The 22,088-nt window shown below is 39.8% G+C and overlaps 1 protein-coding gene across 1 annotated transcript in view; it reads left to right on the top strand.

Annotated features, from left to right (window-relative positions):
- The window catches only part of LOC141396772 (ryncolin-4-like), a 315,108-nt gene extending 295,136 nt beyond the window's left edge, over window positions 1-19,972 (top strand). Inside the window, exons 5-9 of the mRNA XM_073972412.1 lie at window positions 14,433-14,478; window positions 14,564-14,626; window positions 14,767-14,859; window positions 19,307-19,717; window positions 19,780-19,972. Of these exons, the coding sequence (XP_073828513.1) occupies window positions 14,433-14,478; window positions 14,564-14,626; window positions 14,767-14,859; window positions 19,307-19,717; window positions 19,780-19,918 (752 nt within the window). The 3' untranslated portion in view covers window positions 19,919-19,972. The remainder of the gene's footprint in view (window positions 1-14,432; window positions 14,479-14,563; window positions 14,627-14,766; window positions 14,860-19,306; window positions 19,718-19,779) is intronic.
- The last annotated feature ends 2,116 nt before the right edge of the window (window positions 19,973-22,088 follow it).

Genomic DNA, 22,088 nt, shown 5'->3' with positions numbered 1-22,088 from the left:
TTTTGCGGAACAAGATTCTATACCACCACAATCAATATAGATTCTCTCACTTCTAAAGCTATTTTTTATGAGAACAGCAGTTCCTCCTCCACGGCCTCCCACTCTGTTTTGACGGAAAACTTTGTATCCACGTATTGATAAATTGTGCTGCGATGTAAATTTATGTTCTGCTATTAAAAGTACATACATCTGGTTTATTAGATCAAATAAAATTATTTAAGTAATGTCTCTTGGCCATTGAAATGCAAGAGTTAATATTAACGAATATACACGTGAGATTGTTAATCATTGTTAACATAACACATTGCAAAGATCATCCCCATTGAGGCCAGAGACTGTCCCTCGGTAGCCCGAATTTTCCTATATTCAGGTAAAAATCTCGTAACACGGCTAATGACCTCACTTAGGTTAGCACCAAAAGCTGATTGGCAGTCCTTGGATACTGTGGAGAAAATATCCATAATGCCCTAAGATTGCTGTCTTTGTGGATTAGACAATCTATCTGATGCTGAATTGCATATGGTTTTATTTCCTGCTGCAACTGCAGCATATTGAATGCCAGGTTGTACATTGGCAGCGGGTGCCAGCACGGCCATGGATTTGGCGCGAGCATTTCTTTTAGCTTTTGTGATTTTATCAATATAAGCCTTCCTTTTTGGGCAATGCGGGGAGCTCGCATCATGTCCCAAAACTTCGCAATTGACACATTTTACAGGTGTCATATTCTTTGTTGCAGTTTCTACTGAGTTAGTAGCTGCAAATTCATCTTCATGTTTCTTGTTTGGAAGGGTGAAATTGCCGGACCATGGGATTCGGCACACTTGACGCACCGGAATGGCATACCGCAAAATGCGGAAGTATGGTCGTAGCGCTGGCACTTAAAACACTGTGTCACATTTCTGCCTTTGCTTTTACGGATGTGTATGCCGCCGCATCCCATTATTTTCTTAATTTTATAAATTTTATTAATATCAGAATTTCTAGTTAGCCTAACTAACCATTTATCATTATTCATGTATGTGGCTCTAATTACTTCAATTGGGAAGCTAAAATCATTCTCAAGACTATTCTTAATCTCATCTTCAGAGAATTCTCCTGAGAGACGATCAATGACTATTTTATAGGGAATTAGGGCCCTAGGTGCGTGACCATGATATTTGATACCTTTTTCCTTTAGCATATCAATTATTTTTGTAAAATCGTTAATATCACGAACTTTAATATTAACTGCCGAATTTCTAAGTGAGATAAGTGTGTACTCACCGTGACCCAGACAATTCGTAATTAGCGCAAACATTCCTTTTATACCTGTATCATAAGCGGTAATAGCTGGAAGAGATTTTCCAGCAATTTTCTTATTATTATTATTATTATTATTATATAATAATAATAATAATTGTTCCACAAACATCCCAGACGGGACAGGGGAGACTTCTCTCATATCAATGAGTGCACCCCGATTCATATTAGCTCAATGATATGGGACCTACTGTTTATCGCCGAGTCCGAACGGCGTGTCTTACGACACCACTTTATAGAGAAGTTTTACATGGAGGAAATACTCAGGAAATGTCGCCAACATTACTGAGGGGTATTTTGCCACCGTTGAAAATTTTGATGTTGCCTGGCCGGGGAATCGAACCCACGACCTTCTGCGTGCAAGGCGGGTGTGCATACCATTGCACCACGGTTATTATTATTATTATTATTATTATTATTATTATTATTATTATTATTATTATTATTATTATTATTATTATTATTATTTACAGCTACTTTATCAGGACCAGCTTTTTTTGTAGGTGCTCCTTTCTCAGTGGCAACAATCTTCTTAGGAACCGCAGTATTCTTCTCCGCAGTGACAATATTCTCACCAACAGCTGCAGTCTTCGCAGTATTCACTTTTGTAGTTAATTTCTTCTTCGGTATAGCACCCTTAGATTCCTCCGCCGCCGGCTACCGAGGTTTTCGGCTACCTCTGTAGCCCAGTCTTCCTTTTTTTGGATTGGATCTTCAGTGTCCATAAGCAAATTACTTTCCAATAGCTCTTCGGGCGTAAATTGAGGCTTTACACCATCCATAACGGAGAGTTGTTTTTGCAAATTGCAAATTGTACGATAAAACGCACCTCCTCGCCCGATTGCAGATGTTAACTTTTGCGTTGTGGTATCTAATGTCTTCTTCAACTCGCTATTTTCATTTCTCAAGGCTGTCAAATCTGCTTGCATTTTACTAACAATTGCCTCTAATTTACAAATTTCTTCAGATTTCATTTTCCTCTTTCGAAATCGGTCAGAAATAATAACCGGGTAAGGACCATCGGGTTTATCAGCATCAGCATGTTCTGCCTTAGCAGGATCTACAATAATTTCATTCAATTTAGAAGATTCCGGAACGTCCCCTGAGTTTTTACCAGCTTTAATCACCATTTTGTTTGGAGTATTAGATTCATGAACTGCATCATCGGTAATAGGGATGTTATTACCGTCAATTTCCACAGATAATTCCAGCTTGCGATATTGAGTCATCATATGTTTTATATTTCGCTTTTATGCAAAAAATGTCTTTCGAATTATTTGAAAAGAAAATAATTTTAACATTTTTATATTTTATTTTTGACTGAAAAAACACAACCGACTCTTTCGAACACAAGTATGAGAATCCTGAATCTTCATCTCTTCTCTGAAGCATGTTTGTAGATAAGGGCAAGAATAAAATATTTGTAGATATAATGAACCTGAAAACCAAAATTTATTGCCTCAAGTTTTATAAAATATCGAAAATTTCCATAATTTGAATATATTTCGCACCATATCTCCAAAACTGTTAATTTTTTCCTAATGTTTTCTTTTGGAAAAATATTCGGTGAAAATATTCGCTATCTCGTTGTTTTCAGTATATTTTTCAACGACAATTTAATAAATATGTCAATAATGTGGTGAAATTCGAAATGCGAGAACAAACTGTTGGTGTGAACTGTGTTTGAAATACTGTTGTAAAAGATATGATACGAGTACAAACAACATGAAGTAAGCATTTTAGAGTTTCAGAATGTTCTGAAGAATTGCTGAGAACTTTATTTGGAAGACTTTTGCAAAAGGTTACTTCGTTCAACTCCCAATAGTTTACCTGATTCTGACCAGAATTTCAGCAATTATGTGAATTTTTTTATATTTTATCGTTTTTGATGCCCTAGATGGAGTTTTTCTCATAAGTTCTGTTCGAAAGATAAGTTCAACTAGTTTAGGGCTACAATATTGCCCAAGACAGCAAGGCCAAATACTTAATCGTTGATGCCCTTGATGGAGTTTTTCTCATGAGGTCTGTTCAAAAGATAAGTTCTACTAGTTTAGGGCTACAATATTGCCCAAGACAGCAAGGTCAAATACTTAATCGTTTCCGAGTTAAAGGCCCGACAAATGCAAAAAAACTGTCGTGTTAGTCCGGTTTATATGAGGCCATAAAATCCGAACTGGATCTGCCAGAACAAAACCCCACTAGGGTTTTTGTAGTCTCCATATGTACTATCATAAAATGCATATTAGAAGTTGTTTGCATTTTCAGAGTTGCATAGTGTAATCTAAGAATGATTGTTAAAAAAAAATCTATACCCAAAAGGAGTGACTGTCTCTTGCGATTTATAAGCTGGCGGCATTATTGAGCCGAATTGTTTTCCAAAGTGAGGCCGGTTGTAACGTGACAAAACTATCACGTACATATTAGCAAAAACATTACGGCCCACTGTTAAAATCCCTAACTATACAACCAGTACATATTCACTACCATTGAGACAGTGCGTCACAATGCACCACCAACTCAATTGTGGAGGGGCTGCTTAGTGGTCGCTACCATTGGCTGATTGAATATTACGGCTAGAACTCTAAAAATACCGAATATTGGACGTACATTTATCGCAAAATGTTCTGGACAAAACCAAGGGCAAGAAGGTTTTCTAACACTAGGGAATACCGATTCCCAAATTTTAGCCAATTTCATTGTAAAATGTGGTCAATACCATTAAAATCCCAGAAATCAGGGGGTAGCGTTCTATGGGGGCTATAATATAATTATATTATAATTGGGTCTATGTTGAAATTGTTGTGGTTTTTTATACCCTCCACCATATTATGGAGAGTATATTAGGTTTGTTTTTCCGTTTGTAACGCCTTGAAATAATCGTTTGCGATCGTATAAAATATATATCCTTGATCAGGGTAAAATTCTGAGACGATCTATGCCTGTTCGTTAAATATGGAGATATGACGCTGAAATTTTGCGTCTTTTGTTTCTAGGCAGGTCAAGTTCGATGATGGCCTATATCGGTCCACGTTTTGGTATAGCCCCCATATAACAGTACCACCCGATTTCAGGTATTTCGAAGTTTTTAGTCAAATTTTCAAACCGAATTAGCTATAATTTGACATTAAACTTATATTCCAAAAATTATGGGCACAGGTCCAGGTTTTGGTATGGCCCCCATACAACAGTACCTCCCGATCGGTATTTTGAAGATATTAGCTACAATGTTTCAACCGAACTAGCTGTTATTTGACACTTGAAGTTCTCAGTGGTCACGGAACTTCTACACAAAAAATTGTCAACATAGGTCCATGTTTTGTTATAGCACCCAAAAAAAGATACCTCCCGATTTTCGATATCTTGAAGATTTTAGCTACTATTTTTAACCGAACTAGCTGTAATTTGACATTTGAGGTTCTCAGTGGCGACGAAACTTCTCCGCCAAAAATCATAAATACCTTCCGATTTTCGGTTTTGATATAGCCCCATAGGTGGTACCTTTCACCTGGCTGAACACGCTTTTTAGATTAGATTTGACGTATTCTTAGGCGTTTGGCGTATCCAGGATTGAAACATTTTTCCTCATAGAATTGTGAAAGGAAACTAATTATTCCATTTTAATTAATTTAATTACAGTGGAGGGTATAAAAAGTTCGGCCAAGCCGAACTTAACGACTTTTTACTTGTTATTATTTGTGTTGCTAAACTAACCTTTACTGAAAGTATCGTATTGATATCTGCACAGGAAGTACTTTTGGCAATTTTTCCATACAAGTTCGACCACAGTTGACTGGCAGGCTTGCTACTGCAGGGAGCTAGCCACACGGGCTTAAGTACATTGAGTGTCCTTAGTCCGCCAACTGTCACGGGAGTGTAGAGAGTGTTTGGAATTAAATTTTGTGTAGTGCCTATTATATTTGCACTCCACATTCGGGTGTTGTTGTGTTGTTCCACTCCACATTCCGGTGTTGTTCCACTCGACATTCGGGTGTTGTTCCGGGTGTTGTTGTGTTGTGCCACTCCACATTCCGGTGTTGTTCCACTAGTCAGTACTTGGAGAATATTTTAGAGGTTAGCGTAGCACTAGTATTAAGGAACACCGAGTGGCCGAACAACTGATACTAACACCTACCGGCCGAACTGACCAACGAATAATCAAGTGACCGAATCTCTACAATACTAATCATCGAGTGCCCGAACATCTACAACACCGAACTACCGACATACGATCACTTTCAAATTGTCTATTACCGAGCAACGAATTACCGAGTTCCCAATCAACATTAAATCGTCTACCACCGAGCAACGTATCATCCAGTTTCGGCGCATCTACGCATCCCATCACAAAGCGTCGAGTTTCCGGTCTTCTACGAATTGCCTACATCCGAACCAAACAATGAATCGTTGAGCACCGATCACCACATCAACCACTTATCTCACAAGGGGCTTCCAAACACCAAGATTCAAACCAAGTAGCCGATCCCCCCAGCTTCAATTATTCGATCTATATTTTGCTATTTTAATGGGTCCCTATGGCGGATACGACTGTTCTTACCCCAGCCAACGACAAAATCACGTTACACGGTCAGGCAGTTACTGTGAATTGTGTTCGATATCGTCAGATGATTCTTGTAGTCTTGATAACAACAACTTGTTTTGTAGGTAAGTTTGTACTTCTCTGACAATGGCTCAAAACCTCTAACAAAATTTGTTGAACACAATAACTTTCGAATTTTGTACCCGGTTTTTTTCCAATATTACACATTGTCGCATTTCTTGCAAATCCTCCAGTGTAATTAATGTTGACTTACTTTTCCTGAGTATTTCAGCCATGAATAACTTCTGTACGAGTGATGCCGTAAGACACGCCGCGGCGTTCGGACTTTGTGACGAAAAGTAGGCACCATATCATTAAGCCAATAATAATCGGCATGTACTCATAGATATGAGAAAAGTTTCCCTTCGGAAATGTTGTGAAACATACAGTTAGTCAACTTAACTTTTGCAAAAGCAAGGTTAGGTTAGGTTAGGTTAAAGGACGCGCAGCTGTCGTGTTGGACAGCCACTCCACTCGGAGACCTTATGGTCCATTGTGTTCATCCTATAGTAAGGGTAGGAGAAAAGAAAAGAAATAATAGCATATCGAGTTTAGAAATAGGAAAAAGGAATAATTAAGTAAGTTAGAGGATAGTTGAGAATGATTAAGTAAGTGCTATGGATTGAGAGATTATTTGTAAGGAGAGAGAGAGAGAGCGAGTAAGGAGGTTAGCAGTATTAAAATGCTGTAATTTGCTCGTTTTGAAGCCACTTCAGACCCTTGGCGAGAAGAAGCAGTGTTGTCGGCTCGGCTTGGCAGAATGTTGTCAGAGATGATAATGTGTGTTCACCCATTGTTTGAACTCTCCTGGTCCTGAGCATTGGACAACGGCATAATAAGTGCTCAATTTCTTCTTCGTCTTCGCATAATCTGCAGTAGTCCGTGGGGTCATCTCTATCCCATTTGCAGGTCATTGATCTTATTCTGCAGTGTCCCGTGATAACTCCAATCATTAGTTTTAGATCGGGTTTTCTCATAGAGAGTAGGGAAGTGGTCTTCCTTTTAGAGAGGTTGGGCCAGATTGCCTTTGATACCTTGCAGCCAGGTTCGTTATTCCAGATCTGACCAGCCTTCTCCCTGTATGTTTGTTCTAGGAGCCGCATGAAGTGACACAGGGGTGGCTTGATTGAGTTATCGATTTCGATGTCGTTTGACTCAGATCCGCGACGTGCCAGTTCATCCGCCTTTTCATTTCCCTCGATGTCGCAATGCCCCGGGACCCAGCACAAGGTAACGATTGATCGTAGGGCCTCCAAAGCTTTCCTGCAGTGCAAGACCGCAGCAGATTTGATTGAATGGGATCTAAGTGATTTTAGGGCCGCTTGGCTATCCACATAGATAGTCACCGGTCCGGCTATATCCCCTTCCATGTTTTTAATCAATTCTGCTGCTTTCGTGACCGCAAAGATTTCGGCTTGGAAGACGCTACAATTTTCGCTTAGCTTGTACGAGATCCGTAAGTTGAGGGTATCGCTGTAGACGCCCGCTCCTGTTCCCTTTTCCATCTTGGATCCGTCGATATAAATCTCTATACCGGGTAGAGGTAGGGAGTTGTGGGTCCAGGCTTCTCTGTCAGGTATCCGAACTTCAATGTCGTCGAAGTGTAATTGTGGTGATATATAGTCACTGATTACCTCCAAACCCACCGATAGTCCAGATTGTCGTAAGATAGCAGCATGGCCGTAGTCGAAGTTACGCCATGAATTTAACTCCTTGAGTCGGAGAGCACTCTTTGCTGCCAACTCCTGTACTACGAGATTCATCGGATGAAGATCCAGTAATACATTGAGAGCAGCCTGTGGAGTGCTTTTCATGGCACCGGTAATTAGAAGAGATGCCGCTCTTTGAACGACATTAATCTTACGGAGAAGGGATGTCTTACTCAAAGCATTCCACCATACCAATGAACCATAAGTTAGAATGGGGCGAACTATGGCCGTAAAAATCCAGTGTATGACCTGTGGTTTCAAACCCCAACTCTTACCAATAGAGTTCTTGCAAGAATAAAGGGCTATAAGTCCTCTCTTGGCACGTTCCTCGACATTCCTTTTCCACGTTAGTTGGTGGTCCAGGATAATCCCAAGGTACTTGGCCTCTAGGGAGAGCTTTAGGGCCACTCCATCCAGCGTTGGTAGGGGGAATGGTTTGACTTTTCTCTTGTTCGTAAATAGAACCAGCTCTGTCTTAGATGGGTTCACCCCAAGTCCATTGTTGTGTGCCCATCTTGATAATTTGTCCAGAGCTCCTTGCATGAGTTCCGATAGCGTTTGTGGGAACTTCCCGGTGATCATTATGACCACGTCATCAGCATAAGCTACAGTCTTTATACGTAGTTGGTCAAATTCCTTAAGTATTTCGTTAATCACCAGGAGCCACAGCAGTGGTGATAATACACCTCCTTGTGGTGTGCCCCTGGTGACAGACTTCCGAATGGAGGTCTCACCGATATTTGAATTGATTATCCTGCCGCTAAGCATTCCATCGATCCAATTGATCAGTGTAGTGGAAACACCTAAGTTCAAGAGTGAATTGTGGATGGATTCGAGTTTGACGTTATTAAAGGCGCCTTCTATATCTAGAAACGCTGCTAACGTATAGTTTGAGCCCATCATATTCCTCTCGATTAAACCAACGACTTCATTAAGTGCAGTCTCCACCGATCTGCCTTTGATGTAGGCGTGTTGGGCAGGACTAATAACACTGTTTCCAAGTTTGGACCTTATTCCTAGGTCAAGCAATCTTTCTAACGTTTTCAATAGAAAGGAAGATAGGCTGATTGGTCTGTAGTCTTTGGGAAGCGTGTGACTTGACTTCCCCGCTTTGGGGATGTATGTCACCGTGACCTCCCTCCACAGAACCGGTGTGAACGATAGACGTAGACAGGCCCTATAAATATGATCCAGGTGTGGTATCAACACCTCCAATGCATTTTGTAGCATAGCAGGGAAGATACTATCTGGACCAGGTGATTTAAAGGGCTTAAAAGTGTTTATCGCCCAAGCTATCTTTGTGTGACTTATGATCTCCTCGATGACACTCATTTCCCCTGTGGCTTGGTTACACATTGGTGGATCGGCTGAGCGATCTGGTGCATCCATGCAGTTGGGAAAGTGGGTTTTGGCCAGGAGATCCAGAGTTTCTAGACCGGAGTTAGTCCATGTGCCATCATCCCGCTTGATACTGCCGATGGATTTAGGGTCCTTCGACAGTACTCTACGAAACCTGGCTACATCCTTTACTCCCTCTATAGACTCGCTAAAGCAGAACCAAGATCTGCGTTTAGCCTTCTTTATTTCGCTGTTGTACTTATTGAAAGATACCTTGTAGTTCTCCCAATCTGTGGACAACTTCGTTTTGTTGGCTTTATTGTAGAGCCTTCTGCTAATCTTCCTGAGATTAGCCAGATCTTTCGACCACCAGACCGGTTGACATCTTCTGCCTGGGTAAGTGAGTGGGCAGGCGGTCTCATAGCTGTCCACCAAAACCTCTGTCACGTGATTCACTGCACTATTAACCTCTGTGGCTGTTTGGGGGTATCGTGACACTCCCAGCTTGGAGCTTACTAGTTCATTGAATTTGTTCCAGTCGGTTTTCCGTGGATTTCTAAATGGTGGCTGTCGAATGCCATTAACAGAGACTTGGAAGAATATCTTCCGATGATCCGAGAAGGAGCATTCTTCCGATACCCTCCAGTCACTGATAATAGATTCGTCTTTATTAGTGAGGGTTATGTCTATAACCTCCCCCCTGATTCTATTTTGAAAAGTGAATTCATTTCCCCTGTTGCATATTCTGAGATTATATTTTAAGATAAAATCGAATACGGACTCACCTCTGGCATTTGTGTATCTGCTGCCCCAGTGGAAATGGTGAGCATTGGCATCACATCCTAGGATGATGAGGCAAGTGCTACCCATTTCTTTGACAAGCTTCTCCACGTCATTACCCGGTGGGTCAGGGCTCTCGAATGGCATGTAAATGGACGAGAATATGGTGGCTCCATGGGAGCTGCATTCCATCCTTACAGCCGTAATATCACCTCCGCTGAAATTAGAGAGGAATATTAGTTTAAGGCTCTTCTTAGCAACTACGCAGGTTCTTACCTTGTCCCCGTTGGATGTGGCGAAGGTGGTGTAGTTGCTATCGTTTAACCCAGCAACCTTATTCTTGTATAAGTAAGGCTCCTGGATTAAGACGATGTCAACTTCAGACTTCTTGAGGGCTAGAAGAAGTTCAGCAGCAGCCGCTTTGCAGTGATGCAGATTAATCTGCATTATGCGAAGCGGCTGCTGCCTCCGTTCCTCCACTACTTTCGTCCTAGGCGGAATCTGATCCATCCTAGACCAAAATGTAGTTTGCCCTCACGAGTCCTTAAGTACTCTTGCCCCTGAGTGTCTATTGACACCCTGATGGCAACACCTCCATTTTCCGGATTGTGGCTGCCCAGATTCCATGTGCTGGTCCGGAGATTGGGGTTTTGTCTGCCGAGTATGGTCAGTATGCGCGCGGGATCCACAGGTGGAGGTGGCACCCAAGCTGACAACACTCTTCTGAAAGGGACCTCGTTGACCCCAACGACTGCCAATTGACATCCCTCCCAGAGTTCGCCAAGACCCTCTATCGTGGAAGTGAGGAAATCCAGAGATTCCCTATTTTCACAACAGATGACCCTAACGCCTCTGTATGGAGCGGCACTGCCAAATTGGGTGTGTTTAGGAGGTTCCCCTTCTCCTGCGAACACGATGTCACGCAGACGAGTTTCGATAAGTAGCCATCGATCCTCTCTGATTATCCAATCAGGGTCAGATTTATCGATGACCGCTGCTCGCAACTCATCCGGCACCATCGGTCTGCTTGTTCTTTTTCCCCTGCTGTTGGTCTTGAGATGGGAACTGGAAGATTCCTTGTGGCCCAAGTTAGCTTGTGAGGCTGAACTGGCTGCGGCATCTTTCCTGTTCCCAGTCTTAGGGCAACCGGCTGGGGAGGTATGAATAATGGGTTGTTGACCTGAAGTGGGCCTCTTTGCACTGGGGAGTGGCTCCTCCATTGACCTGTCTCTCTTCACCGCGATTTTTGGTGGAGATGGATTGGGCTTGGTAGGTGCTCCCCCAGGTGCGGAGACCGGTGTTCGGTCGGACTTCCCAGATTTTGAACTCTTATGATGCGTCCCCTTCGTCTTGGCTGCCTTCTTCTTTGAGGTTTGCCCTGTCTGTGTGACGGGACATTCCTTTGAAGAGAGCTTTGAGGTCGAAGGAGGCGAATCATTTGATGGTTTACGGATCATGTCAACATCGCTCCCAGTTTGGCCCTTGGGGGCTGTAGGCATTGACCTAACCTCTTCGTTTGCCGTAATAAGAGAAAGCTTGCTGATATCAGGTTTTCCCTTGGGTAAGTGAGGGTGAGATCTTTCGATCTTTTTCACTACCTTGAGATTAATCCTGATCAGCTTGCATTCTCTCAGCGTTATAGATGAGGGTTCCCTGTCAATGAACTTCCTGAGGAAGTGCATTGCTCTGTGGTACGCCTTCCTCTTTTTGGCCCATTTACTAGCAGAGCTATCTGAGGTGGTGGGGGCTTTCCCGGCCGGTATTTTGGTCGGAGCTCCTTCCTCAACAGCAGCCAGTTCTTTTGAGCCAGCAACATCGGCTGCGGCCGATGGTTGGGTAGCTGGTGCATCGGTTGGTCCAGAGTTCATACAGGTGGCTGCTTCCACTGAGGTCGAGGCCGACTCATCGTTGACTACAGTCGCTGGAATGACTGTGGTGTTCATTTCGTCATCCGATGAGCCGTCCTCGGCCCCAGTAGAATAGCCACCCTGACTGAGACGCAGGGCCAACGTCTGCTACAGTATCTCCAGGAGTTTTCGGCTTTGATCAGCCAAACTGTCAGTGACAGCTCCCAGAGTGGGTACCTTCGGTCCGTCCCCTCCCGACACTACCGTCCCGTCAACCGTTGACTGGGTTGCCCCAGACTTGGTAATAGATTTTGAAGAATTGTCCTTTGGCATTGCATTGTTGTCATCAATCGGATTAGTTTTGGTTGGTTTTTTGTTTAAACATTTTTGCTCTCCATACGTCATAGATTTAGTGGGGGAAGTGAGGTCCACCATGGCATAGCCCTCCTGTACCATGGCAAGGACATGACAACTAAGCCATTACTGCGTTGAGATGCCCAGGTATCAACGAGGCTCCGTTCTAATACAGTTGGTACCCTAACTGCAAACCTTAGAACACCGATGGGCACGGTTTCGCCTGACACCCCGGCGTTAGGGGGTCTCTAATAAGTAGGAGACCGCTACTTGGATAACCTTTGGTCGGTCACAGTTCCCCAACTCAACACTTCCAGGGTGTTGAGTGTGGAAACTGTGACCTTAAGCCCCCGCATCGCGTCAAGATTGTTATCCCTGGCGAGGGTTTGCAAAAGCAAAATTATTACAAAATTAAAAAAAAAAATCATTTTATTGGTAAAAATAAATATCATTATACCGGAAAGGGTATTATAAGTTTGTTTTGGTAAAAATGCATGTAACACCGCGAAATATTCGTCGGAGACCCCCAATGTGGTATACCAATCTTCATATCTCGACGAGATAAAGCGATTTTGAGATGTGTGTCCGTCCGTACGTCCGTCTGTCCATTACAAATTGTAATCAAACTCCAGGCCGCAATTATGGAAATATTGTCATGAAATTTTGTATGGAGGTCGGGTTCATACCAGAATAGATCCCTATTTTTATGGAAATGGACCACAAACATAACATTTATCCAATTTTGTAACGGCTCTGTAGGTCGCAATAATATTCCGATCAACGCGAAATTTTAAATAAGGTATGAGTATATGACAAAGAAGAAGCTTTTGAGATGGCGATCGGATAATATTTAGAAGGTTAAATGGACCAAAACTTTTGTGTGAAAATTGTGAAAATATTTAAATATACAGCTTATATCTTAATTCCTGGAAGTGACATTCCGAAAAAGTGAGATATACTTGAAAGTGGAACGCTTGACCTTTCAATTGATGCCAATTATGTTGCTGTGCATGATCAGATAACAGAGTTACAGCCTAATATATTCCGTTATTTGTTTGAAGTGTAATAATAAACTCGCTAGAAGTCGCAATTATACATCAATAGTCACGAAATTTTGCACCGGGTAAGAGCATAGGTCGAAAAAGATGCCTACAATTTTGAATGATGATCTGATATTCTTTAGCGGGTGAAATGGACCATTACTTTTGTATGAAAAATATAAAAATTTTATTTTTGGTCGATATTTTAATTCCTTGAGGACATATATATTTCGCAAAGTAGCCTACATATGGGAAAAAACTACTGACCTTTCCTCTGATGTAAATTGCAATAAAGTGTTTGGTAGATAACGGGCCTACTGCCTAATATATAATGGGTTCTGTGTAGAGAACCACATTTTTATCCCATGCTACATATTGTCTCTCCAAAAGTTTATGTAACACCACGAAATATTCGTTCTAGACCCCTTATTTAGTATGCCAAAATTCATATTTTCCTTTCCTGCTACAAAAATGTCTTTGTCATGCTAGATAACTTTTTGGTTTTGGTCATAAGTATTATACATTACATCTCTGATATTTGATAATTAAATTTTCACAATCATTGAAAAGAAGTTCGGTGGAGAGCGATTGTCCAGGGATAGTGGTGTAGGGTATCCCATGGTCGGCTCCATCCGACTATAAACTTTTCTTACTTGTTGCAAGTTGTTTTTGTTATTTGCGACCGAATTCTGCATTTATTGGCTTGATGTTGTCATTAACAGGTAAATCAACAGACAGGTACAAAAAACCCAACATTATTGAAAGAATTTCTTGTAGTAATTCCTAATTACAAATTTAATTTTTTACAAATTCATCGTTTGCAATAATTTTGTTGACTTACTGTATGTACATACGTAAACTATTTGCTAAAAATTAAATTACTGTTTCAAATTAAGAGATAAGAATTACGACCTACTGTCAGTTCTGCATAATGCATATCGTTTTTCAGCTAACTAATTGTTAAATAGAAGCATCCAAGTGATTACAATTATGTATGAAATTAATATGAATGCCCTCCTTTGTCAAATTAATCTGAAATCATTCATTGCCTGTATGGAAGAGCTTTCTTTGGAAAAGTTTGTCAGTACATTTTTGAACGTTGTGTAACATTTTACAATATGAAAACGATTTTCAAAATTTTCTTATTAAAAATTATATTCGCGTCCATTGAAGCAGCTGACAATGCCACCAGCGAAGAACTTTATGTGAGGCGTAATGCAAAATTATAAACAACAACAACAAATTTGAGTTCATTATTATTTTCCAGAATCCCCATGAAGATGAGCATGTTTTATGGAGAAAATTGTTTATAAAAGTGAATACACTTTTACTGGAAATGGATAAGAGGTGGGTATTCGAATGAAATTGTTCAATTTTGTGACAATCAAAACCTCCCAAATTTAAATCAAATTCTTCTAAATTCATATTTATGTTTTCAGGCAACACGAACAGGGGAGGCAAATGAATGTACTATTGAAACAAATTGAAGCAATGAGTAGTGAGTTCCGTAATGTGTAAGTACAATTGTAATTTGCTGGTATTCGAATGAAATTGTTCAATTTTGTTCAAATTTTTCTAAACTATCTTATGTATTTACAGGCAACATGAACAAGAACGGCAAATGAATATTTTAAAACAAATGAATGCTGATTTCCTAAATGTGTAAGTAAAGTTCTCATTTTCAGGTGTGGTGTAAACTTTTTCACCATAGGAATTGAATAACAACATCTAATTTTCATTCAGCAAATTTAAACTCTTTTCTAATTCTTTCTTTTACGATCGATATTAATTTTAACTTTCAGATTGCTAAAACAAGGAAAGCAATTAAAAAAGATAGTGAAACATACAGAGGAGGTGGATGGGGTGAACAGATTTGATATGATAGCTAATAACAGGTATGTATATGCGAAATTGTAATAGGTCAGAAACAAAGGCATTTCAATAATCAAAAATATTCTTAATTTATACCCTCCACCATAACATGAAAGGTATAATCCCCCCATACCAAGTGCGGATATTATTCGAATGTTCGGCACAACATTCGAAAACGATATCACATTCGAAGGATTGGCAAATGTTTTTCGGGTGTACACAAGCACGTTGTTCTTTTGTTCGTCAAAAGTTTAAAAACGATATCGTTTTCGAACATTTGGCGAATGTTTTTTCTTCACAAGAAAAATTGTTTCGAGAAACATTTTTTACTTTGAAAATTTTTTTCTTTCAAAAAAAAATTTATATTGTTTGTAAAAAATTCCCATTTGCTTTTTTCAAATAATTTCGATATAAATGCTACGTATAATGTAGACAATAAGTGTTGATAAAGACAACATATGGGTAGGTTGCCAAACACAAGACAACAATGTTTATCAACAGTTACATATCGAGTCGCAAACATAAAGAAATAAAAACGGAAAAGGTACATAACAGAAACATCAAGAAACTCCACAAAAAATGTTTTTCGCCACTATCGTAAAAACTATCATATTTCATTCGCTAATAATATTATTAACGATATTCGAATTCGAAGGCTTTCCTGCCACAAACTGAGCGACGAATGAATCGTTTTTAATTCGTTCTCGTGTGTCGTTTTCGAACAAAATATCCGCAAAACTATCGAAAAACATTCGAAAACGAATCGTTTGCGATAGCAATGGTATGGGGGGAATTCAAATTTCTCATTCCGTTTATAACACGTCGCAATATTTAAGATAGAGCACTATAATTTAGCACAGAAGTTCGTACTACTCTTACGATGTTTGGTATTGAAAACGGGCTATTTCGAATCACGTTCTGATATAACGAGCATACATCGGTGTAACGGTTTGTCAGTATAAGTCCTCGTGTTGATATAACTTACATAGAACGGTACCTACCGATTTCTTAAGAAGCAGCCTTTCTCTCAGAAAGGGTCTATAGAAGCACCCTTTCTTTCAGAAAGGTTCTATAGAAGTACCCTTTGTTTCAAAAAGGGTCTATAGAAGTACCGTTTGTTTCAAATAGGGTCTATAGAAGTACCCTTTTGTTTCAAAAAAGTTCTGTAGAAGCACCCTCTGTTTCAGAAAGACTCTATAGAAGCACCCTTTCGTTCAGAAAGGGTCTATATAAGCACCCTTTCGTTCAGAAAGGGTCTATATAAGCACCCTTTCGTTCAGAAAGGGTCTATATAAGCACCCTTTCGTTCAGAAAGGGTCTATATAAGCACCCTTTCGTTCAGAAAGGGTCTATATAAGCACCCTTTCGTTCAGAAATGGTCTATAGAAGCACCCTTTCATTCTGAAAGGGTCTATAGAAGCACCCTTTGTTTCAGAAAGAACCTATAGAAGCACCCTTTGTTTCAGAAAGGGTCTAACGAAGCACCCTTTGTTTCAGAAAAGGTCTAAAGAAGCACCCTTTGTTTCAGAAAGGGTATAAAGAAGCACCCTTCGTTTCAGAAAGGGTCAAAAGAAGCACCCTTTGTTTCAGAAAGGGTCAAAAGAAGCACCCTTTGTTCCAAATGGGTCTATAGAAGCACCCTTTGTTCCAAAAGGGTCTATAGAAGCACCCTTTGTTCCAAAAGGGTCTATAGAAACACCTTTTGTTCCAGGAAGGGTCTATAGAAACACCTTTTGTTCCAGAAAGGGTCTATAGAAGCACCTTTTGTTCCAGAAAGGGTCTATAGAAGCACCCTTTGTTTCAGAAAGGGCCTAAAGAAATACCCTTTGTTTCAGAAAGGGCCTACAGAAACACCCTTTGTTTCAGAAATGGTCTAAAGAAGCACCCTTTGTTTCAGAAAGGGTCTAAAGAAGCACCCTTTGTTTCAGAAAGGGTCTAAAGAAGCACCCTTAGTTTTAGAAAGGGTCTAAAGAAGCACCCTTTGTTTCTTTCAGAGGGGTCTATAGAAGCACTCTTTCTTTCAGAAAGGGTCTCCAGAAGCATCCTTTCTTTCAGAAATGGTCTATAGAAGCACTCTTTCTCTCAGAAAGGGTCTCCAGAAGCGCCCTTTGTTTCAGAAATGGTCTATAGAAGTACCCTTTGTTGCAGAAAGGGTCTATAGAAGCACCCTTTGTTTCAAAAATGGTCTATAGAAGCATACTTTCTTTCAGAAAGGTTCTATAGAAGCATCCTTTCTTTCAGAAAGGTTCTATAGAAGCACCCTTTCTTTCAGAAAGGTTCTATAGAAGCACCCTTTCTTTCAGAAAGGTTCTATAGAAGCACCCTTTGTTTCAAAAAGGGCCTATAAAAGCACCCTTTGTTTAAGAAAAGTTTCTATAGAAGCACCTTTTCTTTCATAATGGGTCTATAAAGCACCCTTTCTTTCAGAAAAGGTCTACAAAGCACCCTTTCTTTCAGAAAAGGTCTATAGAAGCACCCTTTTTCCAGAAAGGGTCTATAAAAACACACTTTCTTTTAGAAAAGGTCTATAGAAACAACCTTTATTTCAGGAAGGGTCTATAGAAACACCCTTTCTTTCAGAAAAGGCCTATAGAAGCACCCTTTGTTTCAGAAAGGATCTATAGAAGCACCCTTTTTTTAGAAAGGGTCTATAGAAGCACACTTTGTTTCAGAAAGGGTCTATAGAGGCACCCTTTGTTTCAGAAATTGTCTATAGAAGCACGCCTTGTTTCTAAAAGGGTCTATAAAAGCACCCTTTGTTTAAGAAATGGTTTATAGAAGCACCCTTTGTTTCAGAAAAGGTCTGTAGAAGCACGCTTTGTTTCCGAAATGGACTATAGAAGCACGCTTTGTTTCTGAAATGGTCTATAGAAGCACGCTTTGTTTCCGAAATGGTCTATAAAAGCACCTTTTGTTTCAGAAAGGGTCTACAGAAGCACCCATTGTTTCAGAAAGGATCTATAGAAGCACCCTTTGTTTCAGAAATGGTCTATAGAAGCACACTTTCAGAAAGGGTCTATAGAAGCAACCTTTGTTTCAGAAATTGTCTATAGAATCTCCCTTTCTTTTAGAAAGTGTTTATAGAAGCACAATTTCTTTCAGGAAGGGTCTACAGAAGCACCCTTTCTTTCAGAGAGGCTATATAGAAGCACAATTTCTGGCAGGAAGGGCCCATAGCAATACCCTTTTTGCAGAAATGGTCTATACAAGCAACCTTTCATTCAGAAAAAGTCTATAAAAGCACCCTTTGTTTCGGAAAGGGTCTATAGAAGCAGCACCCTTTCTTTCAGAAAGGGTCTATTGAAGCAGCACCCGTTCTTTCAGAAAGGGTCTACAGAAGCAACACCCTTTCTCTCAGAAAAGGTCTATAGAATAACCCTTTGTTTCAGAGGGGGTCTACAGAAAGGTACCGCCCGATTTCTGGTATCTGTTTTTGCAGCCATTTTAGTTACATTTTTAAACCGAGTTAACTATAATAACAGTGAAAAACTAATTATTCCGTATTAGTTCAAAATATTTTATGGGGTAGAGGTAATAATAAAACCATTTAAAAAAGTTTGGCCAGGCTAAACTTAATGCTTTTTGTTCAGTGATCCTCTCACCACCAGCAGAAAAAAAAACTTATTAAATAATGGGTCTTCATAACTACTTACAAAACCCCTACTAAACCATAATTTTAACAAGGGCATGCCGCACTGATTTACTAGTTATTCTATTACCACTAGAATAACTTCTGTGGTCACTGGAAGTTGAAAAATAAGCTGAAAAACTATTTTAGAACAGTTAATGTGGAATTTGTTTTCAATTTCAACACACTTCATATTTTGATTTTATTTCGCTTTTGGCTGGATTCGATCATGCGAACTTCTGATTTGTAACCGAACACACATCAAGGGTTGTTTAAACGCTTACACGTGCATCACCATATGTTCGTTATTATTACAATAAAAAGCTGGCGTGCCGACGGTGAGCGTTAAACACACAGGTCTAGGTTTTGTAGTCGGACACACACGCTCTGTGCGAACTTACTCATAAATTAGTAATGGGTAACGGATCCGAATTTTTGCTGATCAAATTCCAGAATTCTATATTTACCTTTTAGTACGAATATCCAAGCACCCACACAATTTTAACATTCTAGGCTCACCCTTTTCATCTGGGCTTTGATGAATCAAGCATTCATTCAGTCAACCTCTTATGTACAGATAAGTCTTATATATAGATAATTATTTAAAGTGATGGTGTTTATTAGAGCTGGGCAATCTCGTTGAATTGAACGATTCGGATCACTATCTCGTTCAATGGACACCGGTAATTTCTTTGACAAAACTGCGTATACTTAATTTCACACGTTGGTTTTTATGATGTTACTCATTCGTCTTTGAACGAGGACAGTGATCCGGATCGTTCAATTGAACGAGATTGCCCAACTCTAGTGTTTCTTTGTTTTTACATACTATCTATATCTAGGTCTATGTGGACAACGATTCTAAGGAGAATGGATGGATCGGTAAATTTCTTTCGTAGCTGGGCTAAATACAAAACCGGTTTTGGTAATCCACCCTCGGGTGAATTTTTCATAGGCCTAGACAAACTCCATTTATTAACCACTGCTGCACCAGTTGTAGAATTAAAAATTCTATTAAAATCATGGGATAACGAGGAGCGTTATGTTATCTATGATGGCTTTCAGATAGGCAATGAAACGGAAAAATATCGCATCAAATTATTGGGCAAATATAATGGAGATGCCGGTGATAAACTGCGGGGTCACGCTGGACTAAATTTTACCACTTACGATGAGGATAATGACATGTATGACGAAGGAAATTGTGCTAGAGATTGGAAAGGTGCATGGTGGTTTCGTAAATGTTATGACAGGTATATAAAAAAATAATAAATTTGTATTTTCTTATAGTGTTTTAACATTCTTTTTCTTTAAGCCATCTATTTGGACCATATAGACAAAAAGAGAATGCAAATACAAAGGGTATTGTCTGGTATAATAGTGAATGGAAAGGTGCTGACTATTCGTTTAAATATGCCGAAATGTTGTTGCGACCAAAAATAGAAAAATTATAAAATATACTAATAACGAATAAATATTTAATTTTTTTCAGCGTAATACAAACAAAATTGTGTTTAATTCAAATAATGGTTTAGAATCATATACTCCTGAGAAAAGTTGGAGTTTATCAAGCAGTGAACGATAGCATTCGCATGGACGTGGTCAAAATCTATTAATAAAAGAAAGAACGATGTTAAGTTCGGCCAGGCCGAACTATTTATACCCTCCACCATGAGTTATATTAAAGTAAAATGGAACAATTAGGAAATTAATTCGTTTATGAAGAAGACTAAATACAAACGTTGACCAATTACTACCAAAATTCGACTACAAGAAGACTAAGTACCGAATTTCCAACATTTCGGTAAGATAATTTGCTAAAATCTACAAAATACTGAAAATCAAGAGGTACGCTTCTATGGGGGATATAGAAAGACGTGGACCTATACTGATAATTATCTGCTGGAATTTTTTATAACCCCATGGAAGACTAAATAATAAATTTCAGTCATTTCGATGGGACATTGACATCACAAACTTCAGAATTACGACAATCGGGAGGTACCGTTTTATGGGGGGCTATATCAAAATGTGGCCCTATATGGAAGAATTGCAGTCGGAAATGTTTTTATCTCCAACGTAGATAAAATACCAAATTTCAGCCATTTCAGTGGGTTCTGTGGCCACAATCTTGAAAATACCGTAAAAAGGGAGGTACCGTTCTATATGCGAGTACCGACAAATTTCTGGTGGAAAGTTTTATGTCAACAGCGAAGACTAAATACCAAATGTCAGCCTTCAAAATACCGAAAATAGTGAGGTACCGTTCTATTGGGTCTATATGAAGGCGTGGACATATACCTAAAAATTTAGAGGGGAAAGTTAAATACGTCCAACGAAGACTAAATATTGAGGCCACAACTTCAAAATACCGGAAATCGGAAGGTACGGTTCTATGGGGGCTATATGAAGGCGTTGACCAATACCGACAAATTCGGTGGATTATTGTGGCCACAGCCCTCAAATGACCGAAAATCGGGAGGTACCTTTCTATGGGGGCTATATGAAGGCGTAGACCTATACCAACGAATTCCAAACGGACGGTTTAGTACCTCAAATAAAGATTAACTACTACATTTTAGCCATTTCGGTGGCTTATTGTGGCCACAACCATAAAATTACCGAAAATCGGGAGATACAGTTCTATGGGGGCTATTTGAAGACGTGGACCTATACCGACAAATTTCTGGGAGAAGGTTTTTTGCCACCAACGAACACAAAGACCAAATTTCAGCTATTTTGGTGGAATGTTGAGGCCACAACCTTAAAAATATCGGAAATCGGGAGGTACCGTTCTATGGGGGCTATATGAAGGCGTAGACCCATACCGACAAATTCCATACGGAAAGTTTAGTACCCCAAATAAAGACTAAATACCAAATTTCAGCCTTATTGTGGCCACAACCTTCAAAATACCGAAAATCGGGAGGTACTGTTCTATGGGGGCTATTTGAAGAGATGGACCTATACCGAAAAATTCCATGTGGAAAGTTTAATACCACAAATGAAGACTAAGTACTAAATTTAAGCCATTTCGTTGTGATAATGAGGCTAAAACCTTCAAAATACCGCAAAAGGTACCGTTCTATGGGAACTATATCAAAAGGTGGACCGATATAGCCAAATTTCAATATCAAACATCTTAGGAGTAATAGAAACATCTGTACCAAACCTATCTTAAATATTGCGAGCTGTATCGGACGGACATGGTTATATCGACTTAGAATTTTATACTGCTCAAGAATATATATACTTTGAAGTGTCTTCGACGAATATTTAGAAGTGTAACTACGGAAGGAACAGTCCTGTACCCTCCATATTATGGTTAAGGGTATAAAAGGAAGGAATGGATTGACAGCTCGCAATTTTTTAGATAGCGCTTTGTATTTTGGTATAGAAGTTTCTATTACTCCTAGGATATTTGGTATTGCAAATGGGCTATATCGGTCCACGTTTTGATAAAGCCCCCATAAAACAGTACCAACCGATTTTCGGTATTTTGATGGTTTTAGCCTCTTTATCACACAAAATGGGCATAATCTTCGTTGTGGGTACAAAACTTTCCCCCAAGTAATTTGTTGGTATAGGTCCTCGCCTTCATATAGCCCCTATGGAACGGTACCT

The sequence above is a fragment of the Musca autumnalis genome, unplaced genomic scaffold (genome assembly GCF_047663935.1).
Source record: "Musca autumnalis isolate F117 unplaced genomic scaffold, ASM4766393v1 scaffold_3, whole genome shotgun sequence".
In the NCBI taxonomy this organism is placed as follows: domain Eukaryota; kingdom Metazoa; phylum Arthropoda; class Insecta; order Diptera; family Muscidae; genus Musca; species Musca autumnalis.
Note: the sequence above shows the minus strand (reverse complement) of the source record. Positions and strands in the feature narration are given on the sequence as shown.